This window comes from Bacillus rossius, chromosome 1, assembly GCF_032445375.1.
Source record: "Bacillus rossius redtenbacheri isolate Brsri chromosome 1, Brsri_v3, whole genome shotgun sequence".
NCBI lineage: Eukaryota > Metazoa > Arthropoda > Insecta > Phasmatodea > Bacillidae > Bacillus > Bacillus rossius.
Genome location: NC_086330.1, coordinates 108,655,431 through 108,676,738, shown reverse-complemented (window position 1 = coordinate 108,676,738; position 21,308 = coordinate 108,655,431). Strand labels below are relative to the sequence as shown.

The 21,308-nt window shown below is 38.3% G+C and overlaps 1 protein-coding gene across 2 annotated transcripts; it reads left to right on the top strand.

The window, feature by feature from the left end:
* Positions 1-3,753: 3,753 nt before the first annotated feature.
* Positions 3,754-21,308, top strand: LOC134541764 (uncharacterized). 2 transcript variants are annotated; one of them, XM_063385426.1, is made up of 4 exons: positions 3,754-3,816; positions 17,259-17,733; positions 18,779-18,980; positions 20,383-21,308. In XM_063385426.1, exons 2-4 carry the CDS (start codon positions 17,268-17,270, stop codon positions 20,630-20,632), a joined length of 918 nt encoding a protein of 305 aa, XP_063241496.1. In that variant the 5' UTR covers positions 3,754-3,816; positions 17,259-17,267; the 3' UTR covers positions 20,633-21,308. The 2 variants fall into 2 exon arrangements, with proteins under 2 accessions (XP_063241496.1, XP_063241504.1); XM_063385434.1 differs by having other exon boundaries at positions 3,784-4,037.

The window sequence follows — 21,308 nt, the reverse complement described above, 5'->3', positions numbered from 1 at the left end:
ATTCCACCACTCCCCCATGTCGATCGTGACGTCGGTCTGCATCGCGCCGCGGCCGGGCGACCCGGGCGGCGGGTCGTGACGTCGCTGTCCCGACTCTGTGGTGGCACGGTCGCGTGACGTCACCCCTCACAGCTGGCCGGGGGGTGGAGCGTGGTGGGGAGGGGTGGTGAGCGGAGTGACGTGCGGGCTGAGGGGTGGTTCAGGGCGGAGGAGGGGAGGGGTACTGCGCGGGGTAGGTAGCGGAGGAGGGGGTTGTCCGGCCGGCGCGGCGCCGCTCCGTCGCGCCGTGTTGCCACGCTGCGCGCTGTTGCCCTATTCCTACTCGAGCCCTTTGTCTGCTAATTTCTCCGTTTCGTTTTCTTGGCTTGTTTGTCGAAAGAGTTTGGTGATGTTCTAGCCACACTAGTTGGACGCCATTTTGACGCCATCCCCGTTGCCTGATCTGAATTTACGTGAATTTAACTGTTTAATTTAATTTGGGTCTCAAGGGCGGGGTTCCTGGCCTCGTGGCTGCAGGCAGGGACGCGTCTATAAAGGGCTCCCCGGGCCGTTATGGCCTCCCAGGACGCCTTATTAATAAAACACACATGTAGTTTTAGCTGTTTTATTCCGTTGCACAAACTACACGTCACACGCTCACGTGACTGGCCGCTTCATCGTCGACCTAAGCTCCGCGTGCGATGAACCTATTCCGGCTTATGCGAAAGTACGTGGACGCCACGTGAAAAGCGTGGGTGATAGGTCCCGCAAAATTACTTAAGATAACACATTACACTATAATCACTGTGGATAGTCGCACACAGAGGGGAAAATAAAGGCGGCTACTCCGCGTGGTGGCGAGGGCCACGTTACGCTGGGTACGGACACGGTGGAATCTTGTACGATATCACACACGTGGCCGTGGCACATCCCAGTTAATGACTCGTCCGAATGTTTGGTATCGCGTTTGGCGCAGTACCGCCCTGCGTGGGCGATGAACTATGTCCCGATGTGGGACGTCACAGCGTGAGGCACAGGTGCCACGATGGGCCACCTAGTAAATTACGTAAGATATTTAAAAGTCCCTGGATGGACTGCACATTGTATTAATAGACCGCGCGGGGTCGCGAACGGCCGGTTCGGGCCGACCGGGGAGCTGATATAAAAACGGTTTGACTATAATTACCTATTGCAGTTACTGGATGTTGGCGCGAAAGTTGAGAGCTCCCCGTGCGTGGGCTGCCGGCCCGGGCGAGTGCTGGATGGCGACTGACTAACCTCCCTGGCCGCCGGGGCCAGGGAGGGGGGAAATTCCGCGGGAAAACTGCGGAGCGCGGGAAGATGACTTCGGCCAGTTTTGTGAATGATAACCCTTTATAACATGATTATTACATTAACATTAATTATTGATGGTTTTATATTTATTAGTTTCTGTTTATATTATCAAATGCATGAATAAATAATACCCTTGCGCAGTGCCACACCCGGCCGGGCGCTTTGCACACGTAGGGGGCCGTGACTGACGTCACGCCGTTCGGGGCACTGCACTATGTTGCGCGCGCGGGCGCGTTCGAGGCGCGGCACTCATCAGGTGTTGAGGACACATAACGGCCTGTGCTGTCAGAGGGAGCACTGACGGCGGCGTCAGTACCATGTGCGTCTCTGCCTGAGGACGGGAGCAGATAGCAGTTCCCGAAACGTCGCTTGTTTCTGTTTTGGAAAAACTATTGTGTTTGTTTCGTCTTTTCGTTTTGTGGTGTTTTTGTCTTGTTTCAACCATTGTGCTGAATTTTTTTGGGTTCAATATTTTTGTGTCGTCATCATTTGTGGGGTTTTTTCGTTCTCTTAGTACATTTTCTTTGTTTTTATTTGTTTGTTGACCACATTTCTGTTACGTAATATTTTGTGGTGTTTATATCCTGTTAACAACAGCAATTTTTTTCTTAATTTGTGCTTTTTGTCTTTTGGTTATTTTTATTTATTTATTTTATTTTTTTTAGTTTTCTTTTACAGAAAAAGTGCTTAGCAATGGCGTATGTCAAAAAAACATACATCAAGTAATGTTGGAAGTCATTGACAGATTAATTATGGAACTGAGTAACAGGTTTAAGGCTTTGGAGAACATTAACAAAAAGTTTGGATTTTTATGTGGTGTTCAAATTCATAAAATGTAAGTAGAAGATTTAAATTCAAAACAGCAGAATTAGGAAACACAGTGCCGATCTTAACAAAGTAAATTCGTATTTGAAATTGTAAGTTTTAAGTACCATGCATTAACAGTAGACTATGAATTAAAAGATGCTACAGCATCAACAATGTTGAGCCTTATATACAAAAATAAACTGGAGGAGGCACATTCTAACATTACTGCTGCTCTGAGAATGTTTCTCACCCTTCCAGTTACAATTGCGTCAGGTGAAAGAAGTTTTAGTAAACTTAAACTTATTAAAAGCTATTTGAGAAGCACGATGGACCAGCAGAAATTAACAAATCTAAGTATTATATCTATTGAACACAAACGAGCTGCTTTGATCAATTTTTATGATATTATTAACACTTTTGCAGCTAATCATGCTCGAAAAATTAAATTATGAATTGAATTTCTTTGTATGGTTATCAATACAATATTATACTTAATTCATAATCACATGTTCCTTATGTAATTTTAGTACTTAATAAACTTATTGGTAAGACATTAATTTTCACTGTTGTGCAAACAATAAACAATAGTTTGATAACAGTCTATTTCATTTTAATAAAAAATGTAATTGTATTAGTTTTCCAATTAGAGTACTTGATAAATAAAGGTTCTCAATTATGTATAAGTGAATGGTATCATTTCAACCACTGCTTCTAACGAAAAAGGGTATTTTATAATGTTGGTAAGGAGGGGGCGGCAAATTAAGCTTTGCCTCCCCTAACGAATCTCCTAGTTCCGGCCCTGACCCAGTTATTCCAAATTATAGTATTTGGCCCTCCCTCTCTGTTAGAATGTGCCTTCATTGGAGAGGCCTTTAAGCGGAATTATTTGGACAACATCAAGAATCGGGTCCCTGGACAAAATTCTGTTTTAAGCAGTAACAACGTCAGGTGTTAATAATGCACGGCCAACCTTTGCTCAATTTGTGTACGTATTTATATATACATCAAACTATACCTTCCTGTAGATGCATAGAGATTGGAAAGAAATACAGTTAGTTAATTTGCTGACCTATATAGCGTTGTTGTTGTCGGTTGCACGTTGGCTTACTGTGCGAACCACATTCTGAAGATTCCAACAGAATAATTGTTTCCGACCTGTGCCATGGCGCAAACTCAAAGTTAATGTTGCGAGGGAGTGGTCATCACCACCTTGTGCCAAAATGCACATTCAAATATGAATAGAAAACCTTACATTTAATCAATATTTATTGGCTCATTTACATTTTAAAAAATCGTTAATTTTCGTGATGGCTTAAAGCCCTTTTATTGTAACGTTAGTTTATTATTGCTGCAAAGATTCAAACAAACTGAGTCAAGTTGGTGACTGTTTTGAGGTTTGTGGTTTTGACTGTGGCTGCCCGCCACTGGGAGCTTTCAATAATCAGTGGAAACTGGGCCGACCTCTGTAGGATAGTTGGATGCACACCGGTTTACGGTGCGAGGGGTCCTGGGTTCGAGTCCCGGGTAAGGCATGGGTATTAATCTACGTATGGCCATTCGATCGATGAAATGGTAATAAAAGGCTTCAAATACGAAAAAAATGACCCTATGGCCATGGGCGCAGGCTGTAGGCCACATAGCAAAAAAAAAAAGTAGAAACTGGATGGTGAGATCAGGCTTCAGGCTTCGTGAGAGGTACTACGTCAAATATTTTTATCAATTGAATAAAACATTTTGTGTCTGTTTGTTTTTAGTTATAATGTTTGCCGTTCAAAGTTGAGATGTTTTGTTTCTCTAATTGGATACATACTGTGGTGCTAAATTATCTTTGGCTATATGAAAGTCCCGCGGTTTTGTTGAATGCTATGTTTACTAATATTTGACTACAAATAAATGGGTATTTGAGTAGTCTTATTGTAAGTATCAGTAATAATTATTAAATAAAATAAGTTAATGCGAGATGTAGCTATTTATAGACGTACGATTGACACAGTGTGTGTGTTACTCTTCTTTAAAAGGCTTATTGAATTGTATTAAAAGTTAACGAATCATACAATTATGTCAATTACTCCATTTATACAATGGCACGGAAATAGACAGATCTCCCGAATCTTTTGAGTACCGCGTCTGCTGCTTTTACAATGAATGGCAACCAGTGATATAGGGTAATATTCTTTCATCGTGGCTTTTCTGTAATAAAAAAAATATGGAGAATACATTTTTTTTTTTTTTTTTCAGAGTGCTAAAGGCGTTCCTCTTTATTTTGTTAATAGCGTTTCTAAATTCGTAGTGGTTTCTGAGAAATTGCCGTTTCTAGGTCACATTAGATAGCCTATACAGTGAAGCGGCCGTCGCCATGTTGTGTTTTAATTGCACTGCCGATCTTTTATTTTTTACATATGTAATAACGTGTATTTAACATAAATAATGGTAAAAAAAATTATGTGAGACCCTACTGTGTATCCAAACCCAAGTGTCAACTCCTGACAGGAATTTTTTCAGAGTATGGTGGCACATAGTGCTGCAATTTTATGTGCGATAGTACATATTAAAAGAAATTATTATGTTTGATACATGTAATGATGGGTATTGGGTCACCAGAAATGTTAGGCCTCGATGCACCACTGTGTCCTACACGAGTTCACCCAGGAGAGTAAGCTCGAACTCCACTGTTGGTCCTGGTTGCTGCATGCCCCTAGCAGTGATCTGCCGGGCATTTAATCAGTCACCAAGGGATGTCGTTTCTATGCCTGGCGAACTTTTCAATATCCCCAGCACGATCACATCAGTGCCCGTCTTTGTTCTAAAGCAGAATTTGTAAACTATGCAAGGGATGCAACATACAGCCAATGCATTAAAATTACTGTCAATTTTTAGGATGAACATTTCAATATATTACCAATCCTACAACTTGTAATTGTAAAACAGTACAAAATAAATTCCCCTAGACGTCTTTTGGTAATTTGGTAACTGTTCAATACTACTATTTTTCTGCAGAATTTGAACAATATTGAAAAAAATTAACTTGATATGGAAAACAACTTAGGGTATAAATCAGTCTTGGCTCTGGCCATAACATAACAGTAAAGTCCCTGTCTTCTTGACTACATGTTATCCCTAAGGATCTCTGGATAGCCACAGGATTACGTTGCACTTAGTAACAAGTAAACAGTATGGCGGCGACAACAGAATCAGGGCACTTTCTTGTGGAAATAGTCTCGGCTATGCTATTAAAGCATAATGATAATTAACATCACTCTATTTACATTACAGGTAATATTTACAATAATTTTATACTAACCTTTAATTGAAATACCCTAACATAAGCTCTAATTAAATTGTTTATTTAGGGGGAACTACGTACTTATTCAAATGCAATGTGTTTTTACAAAATGATAAGAAAACCTTTTTTAGAAGTACTTAAATGCATTTAATAATTTTTAAAAATATTTTGCAGAAAAGTAGTAGTATACAACTTTGAATGACCTTTCATGTTTATTATTTTAAAAAGTAAGAAAGTGTCTCAAATCTGATTTTAAAGTGTTATTTTCTTTCAGTGAGTGAATGTTTTACTTTTGAAAATTTTATGTACATAATTTAAATAACATTGTCACTTTCTCTACACAAAACACCTGTGTTGTGAATGTTTTTGGAACACTTATCTTCAAATATAGCAGATGGAAACGCAAGCAGTTGTTATTTGACTGATGCTTGTGTTGCATTTTTTCGTGTTGCTTAGTTTTTAAACTGGTATTTGATAACGTAGAACATTTTGCATCTTGCATTTCTTGCGTGCTTTATAAATCGGATATTTAGCTCTCCATGACTAGTTAAATTACTGGATAGTTCTCAACATGATATCCTGCATTACAGATGTTTGCTATAGAGGGGAAAAAAAAAAAAGAAGGGGAAATGTATGTTGTCATGGAAGTAGGCAATTGAAAGTGGGACTACTTAATGATTGTTATAGCTACTGGTATCAGTGGAAAAGAGAATCATATTGTTTAATTAGTATTCCAGTTAGAATGGGGTTGTGGAAGATAAGAAACAGTCTTGTGATGAATTGTAGTAGAACAACAAATAGTATTATGGGTTACATATCAAATGTCTGTTAGTAACAAGTAAGTGGTAGTAAAATAATGTCTTCTTTAAAAAAAAAAAAAAAAAAAAAAAAAAAGTTTGTCAAAGTTTAAGTTTTCATATTACGTGTGACGTGGCTCCGTCTCCGGCTCTAGAAGAGAGGTGGTGGACGTCTCCAGCTTGCCTGGCGCCAGTCTTGTTAGAGGGCGGAGGTAGTGCATGGACCGTTCAGCTCGTGCTGTCTACTGAAGAATGTCCTTACGCTGAGAACAGGAAACCGAGAACACTGCTAGCTCGCTCATGTGTTTTGGCCTGTGAGGATGCCCCTGTATTTACTGCACATTATGCCCGTCTCCCTTAACAATGACCAGGAAGGGAATTTCACTAAAATAAATATAGTTCGGTCGGTAGAATTGCGGCTCAGATTGTTGTGGGCGTGCACAGGAAAGTTCGCTGCAGACTTCCCCATAAATAGCACGGAAAATTAGGCATGCTTTACCTGGCTCAACTTTTCAGTCAAAATGTTTGTCGATGCACTAACATGGTCAGAAAAACAAGGAGAAATTCTGGATTTTGTTGGTACCGCACGTAAACAAACAGGTTGGTCGTGTGCCACGTGACGCGAGACTTTAGTACGAGTGGGAGAATAAGGTCCTTCTGCTCAAAAATGTTTGGGTACTCCTGGAGATATAATAAAATGGTTTAAAGAAGAGATTGAGCTTTTGACACTAATAACTCTGTGATTGTAAAAAGAATTGCAGGAGCTCCATGACTGTCCCTGACAGTGGCTTGATCTGGACTGAAGTTATTGCTTCAGGGACTCGTCATTTCCGCATGAACAGCGGGAAGTGACGTCGCACATAATTTAATTTGAAAAAGAAAATATCTGCCAGTCAGTCTTGATGTGGCTTGTAAAAATGCATTAATGGTTATACACTCTCTCAGCCATCCTTTGTCCTTTACAAATTATAAAATTAACACATTGACACAAAATACTTGATCATCTGACTCCGGCGATTGTGCTCCGACAATGTGGTGTGTGGCAGACAGAACAGACGGGGCCTGGGTCCTGGGCTTCATTAGGACCAAGTAGTCATGACATCACATGTCTCATGTTGGTAGGGTGCAGAGAATGAAAGAGTGGTTGTGATTGCAGTAATAAAGAAATAAGTGGCGGTTATAATTTTCTGGTATTGAATCAATCTATGTATCTAAAGGTGAAATAGTTTTTTGTTTGGCATAATTAAAAAATATACAACAGTAATATTAATAACTAATTATTGCCATAAGGTCAAAAGGTACTTGGTTTCCTATGGTTTTTAAATGTGTTAGTGATTGGTTTGAGTGTTTCCTGTGAATTTTGTTTGCTGTGTTAAGTGAGAGGTGTGTTTTGTGTGTTTCAATTGGGGTATTAGGTGATATATTTGTTTTCTTTTGTCATATGAATCATCAAATTTATTAGGTAATGTAAAAAGTCTTGTTCTCCTATGGGAGGTAAGTTTTGCAATTAGTGAAGTAATAAACAACAAAGCTATAGTTTAGTAATGATGTAGGTTAGAATTTAAAATATATAAATATATATTTTATATATATATGTGTTATATATATATAACATATATATATAACATATATATATATATATATATATATATATATATATATATATATATATATATATATATATATATATATATATATATATTGCACACCGAGAATAATAGAGCCACTTCTCAAAAAAACTAAATTTTACAGGAGAGTGAATATTTGAAAGTTTATTCTTAGCCTCAGCAATCAGGAAGTGCATAATGTCGGCACTGTTTCTATAAAATTAATCAACCTCCTTTATATCTTTAAGTAGAATATGGAAATCATTAATAAATCTATTTTAGTTTAAGTCACACTAAAGTTCTTATAATTCAAACAAAGGGACAACCTTTTTGTCTGTGTTACAATTATTTTTCAATGTTTATGGGAAAATAGGACTACCCAAATTAAGTCAAACATTCTTAATTCTCAAAATGAATAATAATTTGAGAACATTTTAAAGAAAGATAATGTTCACTTTTAAATCTCTTCGAATAGATCGTTATCTTCTTCATCCTTGTTATTTTCCTCTTGTACTCGCAAATTAGTGTAGAAAGGATGATGAATCCTTGGTATCACTTCTGAAGAACACAAGTCTAGAAGATCTTTAATCTTATTCCTAGGAAGTCTTGGAGCATTTTGATAGGCCTGATGCAGAACTGGCACATTAAGGCGATGGCCTCTCTGATTTTTTCTCATGAGTATCGTCTTCAAATCACTCTCTTCATAGTCTGTTTTGTAAAATAGAATGTTAGGAGAATCTTTCCTTGTCTAAATGACTTTCAAGGAATTCCCAATTACTTTCTGACCATCCTCATTAACATTGTAATTACTGTCTATTTCTTTTTCCAGTTTCTTCAAATCGTAAATGTCCTCTGTAGCAAGCTCCGTGATGGTATAGAGTTTTCCATCCTTCTTTGACATTTGAATCAGTGGTGCCCATTGTGTTGGGGTATATATTGGACCTGATTTAAGAGACCTCTTCTTTTGCCTCTCAATCGTGGCATGCATGAAATCTCCTTCATTCTGAGAATGGCCAGAAACCAAGTATTTGTGTGTGATTCGGGGTATGTCTAGTGTCTGAACAGCAAAGAGATACAGAGATGCAATAGTCTTATTCTTATTTTGTCCGGCAGCATTGTCAGAATAAAAACAACAGGTTGTTGAGTTTTACAGTTTTCTTGAAGAAAAGCTATAATGCAAGTCCCTATTTTGTTTACACCGCGTTTAGCTATTGACTCATTCCAAAAGAAGCAGAAACCTTCCTTTTTTCCAACATCAAAAAATGTAAAATTAAAACAGTTCAATTTATTTTGTAATAAAACACTGAAATGTCTCCGCATGGCACCTATAGGACTGCCTGTAGATCAAAGCATGATAATATCAATGATCCATTTCGAGCAAGATTTGCCTCCTTGGACTTTTCTTACCTGCTTAAAAGTTTGTTTCTATTGTGGTCATCATACCTCGCCTGTATTTTTTGTCTTTCTTCCTCATTGGAGTTTGCATAACTCTGACAAAGTGCACATTGATCTTTTTTTGGTACGAAAAAAGAGAGGTTAAATTCAGTGTTGAATATTTACCGATAGACATTTAATTTCACAACAGGCAGGCTGTTTCTGACTTGGTTTTCTGTGTACAGTCTGTACATCTCGGCTATTGTTAAGCTCCCATCCAGATACTCTTTGCTGGTCTGTGATCTAAGATAATGGGATTCTATTCTTGGGAAAGAACGTATGTGAGCTCTGACTTGTTCCTTCAATCATTCATCAACTTTCGTCTTAGTATGTTTTCCCCTTTTTTCTTTCTCTAAAATCCCACATTCATGAACTTTTTCCCAGCAGTTTATTATGAATTTATCTCTGATATCTAGAGTTTTCATAAAAAAATTGCTTGCAAACCCTAATTCGGCTTTCGTCAATTGTGAAATAGTATGCAATATTGAACCCTCTTGTGCTGCCTTCTTTTAAATATCTATACTGTGGTTTGACTTTGTGAGAATTACTCACTACAAAATTCCGCTGTAGGCCATGGTCTCCTATTTCCCAGAATGATTTATTGATTTGTGTCTGTTTGTCTTTTGGTATTTTAGTAGAACATTGTATGCTGCACTTTTTCCCACAAACACCTTTTACTGATTTAGCATCTTTTTGTTTGTTTGTGATAGTGCAGTATGCTTGACCAGAATTTACCTTGGTTTTCTTCACATTTGCTTTCCATGATTCTGGCTGGCGTTTTCTTTTCCTTGATCTCTTTCATTCAAATCTTGATCCCTTGTAGAGTCTTAAGGCTGTACTATTTCAGCAGTACTAGGTGGTACTAATCTTCCGAACTTGATTCAATGGGTTCATAATTAGGATCAAACACAGAATCGTGTCAATTATACAAAAGTCCTCACATTCACTACTGATGTCACTCTGCAGTGATTTTTCTTCTTTTATAAGATTTTCAGTGTTCATTTCAAAGCAGGTAGATGGTTGTACAGCCACTAGATCAGTGTACCTATGCCTTTTCCGTAATACCATTATCCTCTATCTGAAACAGAAACATGATACAAACTTATGTCACATCTTAGTTCGTTAGACAAATTGATTTTGTGTCTTTAATAATACGTCATATTTTAGAGGTAATAAAATCATGATGATTGTTCGGATATGAATTTTTACCTCAATCATAGAAGTAGACGCCTCAGTGCAATATCGTGCTTTTAAATTAGCAGGATTAATAGGTGATACTTCAGCTTCCGAACTTGATTCAATGTGTTCATGATTAGGATGTAACACAGAATCATCTTCAGGTACACGGAAGTTCTCAGATCTACTATTGATGTCACTCTGAAGCGATCTTTCTATGCATACAAAATTCTCATTGTTGGCTTCAAAGCAGTTAGATGGTTGGACAGCAACTAGATCAGTGTATACATTTTCCGTACCATTATCCTCTATCTGAAACAGACACACAACACAAAATTATGTCACAACTAACAATACATACTAAAATAAATACTATCAATATCGAACTACTATGAATATTTAACAACTCAGGTTGGTGCCTATGTCTGTTTGAAAGAAGATGTGCACCTTAGTGTTCATTATTCTTTGGTTTATTTAATAACCTCTATGATTGTATGTATTGTAAATGTTTACTAAACCTCCATTCTAAGTTACATCTAAAAATATTATTGTTCTTTAGATACAATTTAACTGAACAGAATCTTTGGCATCAGCAAACAAATACTACACAACAAACTATGTCTTAACAAAATGCTACACTTTCCGAAATTTACAGTTTCTTTTATATTTTTACTTTCTACAGATAAACCTAATACAATATTTATTGGTTAAACTTACCGATGTCCTTTCATGGTGTATGGAAGAATCTGACAATGCCATCATAATAATCTTTCGTGTCCTAGATCTCGTCAAATCCATCTTGGGTCTGTAATAACTACAGAACTACCTACATTTTACACTAAAATGCATTTTCTGAACACTAAACTAGCGGTACAACAATCAACAATAATGTTTCCCTCTCTTTCATAATCAGGAGTGCAAACACTTTAAGCAATAAGCAATGGTTTCCCGGCCTTTTAAACTCGGGAGTGCCAACATTCATCAAAATAGTAGGGCCACAACACAAACTGTGGCTATGCTATAATCCAACCCTACCTCAGGCGTAAGAACAACAAGGCCACAAGTCAAAATATGGCCATGGTGTATTCCATCCCACCCTCAGCTGTACGAATAATAAGGCCACATGTCAACATGTGCCTGTATTCTGATTTCTGTTTTACAAATTTAAAATGTAATAAGGACATATCTCATCTCAGTTGAATATTTATTGTACTACAAATATAGCCTTGTTATACCGAATAGATATAGCCATAGACATTACAAATATACAAAAATGTAAATAAAAAAAATATATATTTTTGAGATGTGCGATATATATATATACACACACACACACACACACATATACACACACACACAAATATAAATCAACGTTGTGATATGGTGGTGATATTAAAGAAGTTGTCAACCAAGGTTGTGGTGTTCAGGCTTATAACCTGTACATTCTTACTGTAAATGCACTGGAATATGGCATTTTGGACGGAGATGATTCACGTACTTGATTAGCACAACATATGGATGCGATTTATGTTGAGAGAACTGGGTTCGTAAGGGATAGCCCAATTAGGTTTTCCAATTAAGATTTATTAATTATTAATTTTTACATTACTAATAAAAAATAATTGTACATAAAAATATTGGATCACCAATGACTGGAACTTAAAAAAGTTTATTCACAAGTCACTCAAAGTCTGTCAAGTTCCACGGTTCGCACTCCTCACAGAAGCTAGGCTAAACATTGGTTTTCCCCTTACCTCAGACCTGTCCACACACAGTCTTGCGCCACTTGGTTGCACTCTCTCGATCCCTACGCTCCGCATCGCGTCACTCTCGAGAGGGTCTCTCACCCGCTTCACTGATGTCACACTTCCCTTCTACTCTTGGAACTTGCCCAGAACTCCTGCAAAGGTCGGCATCGCCCTTTTATACTAGTGGGTCGTCTTTCCAGAATCGACGAGAGTGGCTGTGACTAGTCATGTTATCCTGGGCTGACCTGATGCCCGAAAAATAGAGAAAGGCGGTGTTTAATCACGCCAGTCTGAGCAGCTGCCCGCTGATTTTCCAAGGCTGTTCAGCAATAGATAACAGAGCGGAGGAAGGACAATGTTCCGGGAGCAGAGGGGTGGAGGGGGGTAGCGATGACCCTTGTAATCTGGCCATGCATGCGTGGCATGCCTTACGTCAGTGGACTGCACGTGACACGCCGCCTGACACCATTGGCCATGCAGGGCCGCCAGCCAGCTCCGAACCTGACACGTGTCGCAGTCCTGTGTACATTTGTAACAATATGTTTCTAAAGGAAGTGTTACTCGCCTTGTGTTCTAAAATTATAGTCATTAGAATGACCATAGAAAAACTGGAAGGTGTCTGGGTACAAATATCCATAAAATATTCCACTTCAGAGGCTAAGACCATATTTAAACACACTCCTAAGGGTGTTAAGTAGATTGAAGTTAAGAAATAATAAAAACAAGCAGGTTGGTTATCTACTTACCTTAGTTTTATTTTATTTTGTGTGATCATTCTAGGTGGCACTTATTTGAAAATTCGTGCTGTGAAGACACTAATATATTCACTGTACTTACATAGGTACAACCAAAAGGTAAATATTTAACAATTTGGGTATGACAATCTAATTGGTGAATACTTAAACTTTACAAAAAAAAAAAAAACCGGCCGGGTAAGGAGAATTGCACAAAAGCAAGAGAACTGGAAACAGAGTCCCACCAATTATGTTACTGACTGTTACATGTGACCCATTATTATAGTAATAATTTACATTATGTTTGTTTAAAATGTCTATAATGATATCTTTCATAATTGTGATTTGGTCTATTAGTCGTTACCAAAAACTGCAGACACTGTGACTTAACAGATTGGACTCCTCTTACATTATAATTTTCTGATCTCTGCACGCTGCTGCTGAGAGGAGTGGGGGGCTCGGTGGGTTAATTTAGAGTGGTCCCTGTGGACCAGCTGCTATCATGGCTCTATATAATAGCTCAGCAAGGTGCACAGGAACACCAGTCCGTGAAACTCTGATCGTAGGACTGGTGGACCCCACTGTGAACAATGGCCACAGTGGACGAGTTAATCGAAACGTCCAGAAAAGGACCAAAAAAGGGGGTGGTGATAAATGTGGCTAGACAGTCGATTTTCACTTACCAAATGGGGTTGAAGACCAGACACCATTCCATGGGGTTGAAGACCAGACACCATTCCATGGGGTTGAAGACCAGACACCATTCCATGGGGTCTGCAGGAGTACACACACACACCGCGATAAATTCAATAAAGATTCTAAAATAAAACTAAATTCAGCTAAAATACATCTCAAGTGTTGGCAGGGAAGACACTCCCTAATGCTTCGAAACTACATCCCGGATATTAGTGGTTGATCACCACAAGCTTCGCGGCCGAGCAGTGGGAGACAATGTGCACGCGGCCAAGAAGATGTGGCGACTCCTGATTATCGGAGGGACGTATGATTAAATCCGGCGCTAAATACTTGGCGCCTAAGGGAAAGGGGAAACTGCCTTCTGATTGGTCAGCAGGGCTGGCCGGGAGGGGCCTCAACCAAATAATAAAAATCGATGCATACCAAGCAGGGGCAACCAGGGATGATCAAGTGGTGAGTGGCACACTCCTACGAGTGACAGAGGCACTATCTTGGGAAGCTTCTCGCGACTACTGCGAGAGAGTGCGCCTTGGCATGGGCGCTAGACTAGGAAGTGAGCAAAGTGAGTGTTGCTCTCTGGCGAGCAGGAAGGGAATTAATTAGGATGTTAGTTCAAATTGTCACCGAGGGATGGCACTTGCAGTAAGTAGCTTGGAGCAGCACTGGACTTGCGGCTCGGAAGGTCACAAGCTCCGGCTTTATGATCGGTCATTGAACGTGGCAGATATTTCTAGAAATGAGGGAGGGGTGGGGTCTGCTAGCTAGTGAGAAATCTCTTATGCCGGACGCCGATATGTGCCTGACGGCCCTGGAACATTAGAATGGGGCATGACTAACTGCTCACCTCAGGCAAGCTCTGAGTAACGAGCGGCTCTGAGAAGCTGCAGGGACAAGTGGTCCTGGTCACGACAGCCGGGGGGTGGGGGGAAGGGGAATTCTGGCACGGGTCGTGCACCAAAGCGGGAATAACATGATGCAAGATGCTGGCCTTGCAAAGGGTCTGCAAAAACTCGGATACTGTGCTGGGAACGACCTGAGGAACTATCCGAACAAAAATTAAGTGGGAGTTTACAGTGAGCTGAACAAGTTTAAATTCAGGCTATAAAATTACTTTTAAGATGATAATTTAAAGTTCAAATTTAAAAATTGTGCCAAAAATCACTATTGGCGGCACAGAAGTTACATTAAGGTGCAGAAAGTAATGTATCTTTGGTATCTTGCTCTGTACTAAAATAGGTAGGGCTTTAGTAAACTTTATGATACCTTGAATGTTAAAATCATATTTGAACATTAATTTTATAATTTAATTGTTCAAGTTCGGTATTGTGTTGTAGACTAGAGTAGATAAAGCTTTACTATACAATATGATACCCGAAAGTTAGTTTCATTAAGAAACCTATTTTGTGCAAAATAAGCAAGTGAATGTTCACTACCCAAAACCTCCAAATATTCTTACACTTGTCAATAATATCATGGTATCACAATGCATGCTCGTCATGGATGATGTACAGGGTCAGTGGCAAAGGCAAGGAGGAGATGGGGATTCATCCCTCCTTTCCTCCCCTCCCCCCCAAAAAAAAATCCAAAGAAATCCTGAAACATAGTAAAGAAAATGCCACACTAAAACAGTTTCAAAATAATACAGTCTTTTCTTATAATAATTCAAATGCAACTAAATCGACACACCCTCCAGTGTGCACAAAAAGACGTAATTTTTTTAAATGGCTTCAGATTTTCAAAAAACATTACAATAACTCTATTATAATGAAAATTTCTTCAGTATTTTTATTTATAATGCATTTTGAATAAAAATGCAGGATTATGAAAAAATGGCCGGGGATATTTAAAATTAAATTACAAAAAAACATCCAAGCAAAGCAAACAAAACTTTGCTTATCAATACCTGGTAGTACCTTCCATTGCCTTTATAGCGGCTTGTAAGCAGTTCCTCATAGACCTTATTAAGGTTTTGACAAAGTCTCAGGGGATCCAATTCCACTCCTCCTCCAGCACAATCTTAAGCTCGTTGATGTCAGATGGAGCCGGTTTTCTGGCTCAGAACCTCCGTTTGAGCTCGTCCCATAAATACTCAATCAGATTCTTGTTGGAACTGAGGGCTGACCACTTCATCGTCTCGAGACCAACCTCCTCCATGAATTGCCGAGTGGTACGTGCTGTATGACACCGGGTATTGTCATGCATCAACATGGTCTTCCCCTAAATATTCTGCGTAGGGCACAACATGATCCAGGAGATTGTCTCAATGTATCATCCAGCAGTCAGACCCCCTCTTCTGACCTGCACCACACCCCTCAAGGGATATGCTGCCCACATCATGCAGGAACTGTGAAAATCACTCTTCTGGATGCTGGTGTACCTGGCCTCTCCTATCACCACCACGGAGAAACATTCTGCTCTCAGTGAACGGAATGGACCACCATTGCTCGAAGCTCCACTTGACGTGTTCCTGAGCAAATTTGAGTCGCGCTTAGCCGTGAAGTACAGTCAATTTTGGTTCTCTAGCAGGCCGTCTTGGAGTGAGGTTGGCTTTCTTCAAGCGTCTTCTGACTGTTCATTGACTAACAGCTACTCCTCAAACTTGTCTCTACTCCTGTTGCACACTGACGCCCATGAGATAGCAAATTTGCAGTGAAGTTGAGACGATAAAGCGATTGTCCCTCTCGGATGTGCACCGGCGCCAACTGGTATGAGGTCTCCGAGTGAAGGTACCAGATTCCTGAAACCTTGTGGATACTCTTGAGACAGCAGTTTGGCTCAAGGTCAGTTGATGAGTGGCTTCTCATTGACTGCAGCCTGCTTGCAACAAAGCAACAACTTGTGAGACTTCTTCTGGTGTAGGATCCATGGTTTTGCCAAAACAATGAATGAAACTTGCATATATGGGTTCAGATCGTCTGATAAGCGACTGGTGAGAAATATCAGTCAAACTGGGATTATATAGGCAATTGCAGCGTGCGACTCTAGGTTACAGACAGAGCACATTTTGCTACGCTTACTTTCAGATCCCGTTTATTTGAAAAATACTCTACAGATTTGAATGATAAAGGAGTCCTTGTAAAGATAAAAGATTAGGCTGTCAAAAATAAAATGTTTTGTGAAAATCTGAAAAGCCATGTTTAAAAATTATGCTTTTGTTGTGCGTACTGGAGGGGTGAGTCAATTTAGTTGCACGCATGTGTAGTTGTGATCATACTATACTGATATATTCTGAGTTAATTACCAATGCCATAAAGACATTGTGTATCTATTTAGAGGATTATTTATAATTAATTAAATGTTGCTGTTATAGTCTTCATGCTTAAAATATTTATTTTGTAAAGAAAAACACATTGTCGTTTTTAAGTGTGTCAACTATTTTTGGCACAGAACTCTGAATTTTTGACTGTGTACTGTGCGTCCTATAGCACAGAGCCCAAGGAGTAAAAGTAGAGGCTAAGAGTATTCTCTTCGTTGAAAGAGGTTTTATTTTATAGGCAAACTATTTGGTAATTTTGTTTATTAGCATTGTAAGATTATAAGCCTAAATGTATAAAATTATGTAACTACATAAACACACAACTAACAGATATACCTTATAATAAAAAACCTTATTTAATTTAATGGTAAATCATATGGCTTCTATTCCAATTTTTTTCTTCCAGAATTTCCTGATGCACTCGCTTTGCAATATTTCTGATCAACAGAAGACAGCCATGGCCAGTGCAGTGTGTTTACAACAGACCAACAGGGAGGAACTGAAGTACTTGTTACAAACTATTAAATTGTGTAAAATTAAAAACCTTAGGAACATGGTCGTGCTGGAAACACTGAAGGAATGTCTTAGCAGAAGTGAGAAGCACCAGGGGACCGCAGCAAGTCAAACTAACATTCCCTTAGTCGTCGTGAACAAGGTGGCCGAGCTCTTGAGCACGGACAGACTGTGCGGTGATGCTGGCGTGACAGGAAGTGGAGAAGACACGGATGATGCTCCTGTCAACTTGCTGGGGCTGTCTGGCAGAATGCTGGGCGGCAGGGGTTCCAACCTGCTGGGTTTCGAGAAGAAACTTGTCGCGGCCGCGGTGGAGCAGAGTCTGCTGAGAAAACAGCGCCGCCATTCTCCTAAAAAATTCACTTCCGGTAAATACTCACTACAGTGAAATTTTATTGTTACACATATAAAAGTCCTTCAGTAGCTTAAACAAAAAAAAAATGATAATTAAGTTAAATGAATGAATATTGAGCAACCATGTGATCAGTGTCAGGGTCATTAGTGATGAAATGTTAATGGAGCATTGATGGATTTAATAGAGGGGAAACAGAATCACCCAGCATTGGAAAACAGCCCAAAAACCTCACTTTAATCAGTTTTGAAATAGTGTATGTTGACTTAATTTTGAAGTTTATTCTCGTAATATTTCTGGCAGTTTATAATAGAAATATTTTTACTGCCAGAGTGAAATAATATGAAAAAGTTAGTAGGTATATCATTTATAAGTGTGTAAGATTTATTATGTGTGCATTTATCAAGAATTTTCTCTTAGAGAGTTTTTTTAAAAATAAAATATGGAAAATATGTGTTAACTATTTTCAGTAAAATTTTGTATCATGTAATTATTGTTACTTTTATCAGAATAATGCAGTTTAAGAATTAACTGGGTATTTTTCATTTAGTTTGAAAATAATAAATTATCATTTCAGTACAGCAATGGTGGTAACTTAACGTAGCTTAATTTAATTTTGCACTATTGAGGTTTTATTTGTAGTGACATTTTTTAGGTTGGTTTTGTATTTAAAGAGTTTTTTGTTAAACAGATTGTTCCCAGTCTTTAAAAACTCTGTTCTTATTGAACTTAGTAACTGTTTTTGTACAGTTCACTTATTAATATGATCTCTAGCTTGATATGGGTGATAACAGAAAATAACTTGTGTATACCAGTATCTTTGGATGTTTTTAATGTGTCAGCAGTGGAATATCAGTTTTAAGCACGGAGTTTGGAAATAAAATTGGTTAGTAAGCTGATTTGAATTTAAAATGTATTTGTGTGCTGTTTTATATAGGTTTCTAATTATATTGTGGGGTGAAATTTGCTGCCAGATAATAGTGCAAAATGTTTTGTAGTATATAAACCTCTTAGTGCATTTGTTTTCTCACTCTCATATGATATTGTCCTTATATTTTCAGAAAAAGCTTATGACAGTCCTGATAGAGAAATAACAGAAAACATACTTTCTGATCTTGTGCTGCATAACCATGAGGTCGTGCAAAACCACTGGGCAAAGATGAATCAGCTTCTTGATCTGGAACAGCGGGTTTTAAGACAAATCCTTCCCCAGAAGATTACTTGTCTGGAAAGTGAACTAGAGATGTGCCAAGCGCAGAAGAGGTAAGCTGGTTTCTTTTTGTTAGATTTGTTTTTTGTTTAATCAACAGAATTTCATATACCTTTGATGAGGTGCTAATATTCAGACATTTGTTGTAACTATATACTGCGCAGACTAAATTTGACAGCAATAAACATCACAATTTATTTTAGTTGGTTACTGTAGCTCCTAGCAGTTCACCTCAAAATGATATTTTCCATTTTTAGTGACTGTAAATTTTAACCCCATAACTAATTTATATTATTTGCAATGTTATTGACAACCTAACTACTAAATAAAATGAAATGTAGAAAATTGTGCAAATTTTTTAAAAGTTAATGCAAATAATATATTCTTACATAAGTAGTACCTAGTAGGTATAATCAGAAAATTTTAATTTATTGTTATTTTCTTTAGTTATTTTTGAGATATGTAGTATCATGATTTCTATGAACGCTATCCTATTTGGATTCCAAGCCAGTAATTAATATCAGTTACATTCAGTTCCTTGTTACTTTCTCTAGTTCACATGAGGCATGCAATATCATGATCTCTATGGTCACTAAAATCCATTGGCCAATGACCAAATTTTAGAACGCACATAAGTAGTTAAAAGTGCTCTGCGCAGCCTGTGATTAATTGGAAGCGTTCGGCACAGTTCAGGGTCGTTTGGAAGTGTTTGGTACACTTCTCGTTTCTGAACCTCATTTCAAATCTCGTTTCTTCAGCATACTAGTTAGTTGTTGGCAGAAACTTTAGTTTTGGCTTGTGTTGGTTAAAATTTTTATCCCTGTGTTCCTGCTAGACAATATTTGTGGCCTAACATCATCTTATGTTGCTCTACAACTTAGCATTTAGTGATTGCAGGATATACTGCCTGATGATCTGGCATTGTCTGTAATCCCGCATCTGCAAAATCCCAAACGTGCCGGATTATCTATCGGAATACAATGGTAAGGGACTGAGAGCATACCAGCATAAGCCAGCCACCAGCAATGGATGTAGTACGCACCGATCCGTGGCGGAGCCAGATCATCATGAACAGGAGGCTCATGCTCAGATACTAATGTTTTGCTAGACTTCACCATAAAACACCATTTTATCCATTGCAATTTGGTTGTGGGGGGGGGGGGGGGGGAGCATCTTCCCTGTTCCCCTTGGATGGTCTCTGATAGGTACCGCTCAATGTTTTGAGCACATTTGTTGCTATAGGTACGCATGCTAGACATGCACATGACCTTCCCATATGGATGCCAAAGTTCAGAGTTTAATGCTGTTGAACAGAAGCCTGTGTTGGGAAAGCATTTAAAACTATTTGTAAGTGCTGTAGGCTACTATTTTTAAACTGTTGAGTTCTTGTAGAATGTGCATGCTGCCATATAGCTTTGCATTCAATAGTGCATCTATTTCATTGTCTGCTTTTAGATGTTTGGATGCAGCCATTTTGGACATCATCCTGAATGAAGTGCCAAGGTACTCAAATGCTTTGAAGATTGTGTACAAGCAAATGAAAGACGACAATGATGTGTTGAGGTCGGAAATCCACAGAATGAAGAACTTGCTGGTTGCCTATCGAGAGCTGAAGGGCACTAGGTTTGACATGCTGCTCCTAAATTACAAGAAAGTACTTAAGGAAATTGAACATACTAATTGGGGTCTACAGAACTTGAAGTAGTTCAAATAATTAATGTTATGTTGTAAAAGTTAATCAGGATATTTGATAAATTATATGTTGAAAAAATAAAGAGAGTGACACTTCTTTTGCTTGCTAAAAATTACTTTAGTTAAATTTATTACATAAACAATCATAGCTGGCCGGCTAAAATATATGTGCCTATGATTTATTTTTATCATTTTTTAATATGTTTAAAAGGAAATATAACATTAAAAAAATTTCTTTACTTTTAAATTGTGCAATTTGTAAGATATATACATATATGGTCAAAGTAAATAAAAAACTGTAATGTAAACAGTAGTATGTAAAGATTGTATAGAACAGCTCATGGATGATGTGTTAAAATTAAGTTTTAGTATTTTTTTAGTGTAACATGTGTGGTATTAATGAAAAATAGTTTAATTTTTGCTGTTTCACTTTCCGTTTAGTGCCTGAATACATGCTCGTCGCTAACACAGTTCCTCCTATGATGATGGACTAGCAGATCACCCGTTGCCCCATTGGTCAAAGGAGTGGCAGCCACGTTATCTCGTCTCCTGAACAGAATGTCTATCTTTCGCTGGTAAAAACTGGGAAATTATGTGCTTGGTACTAATACGCCCAGCATAATACTTTGAGAGTATCCAATAAGTAGTGCTTAAGCTGAGAATAAAAAAACAGTGATTGAACAATAGTA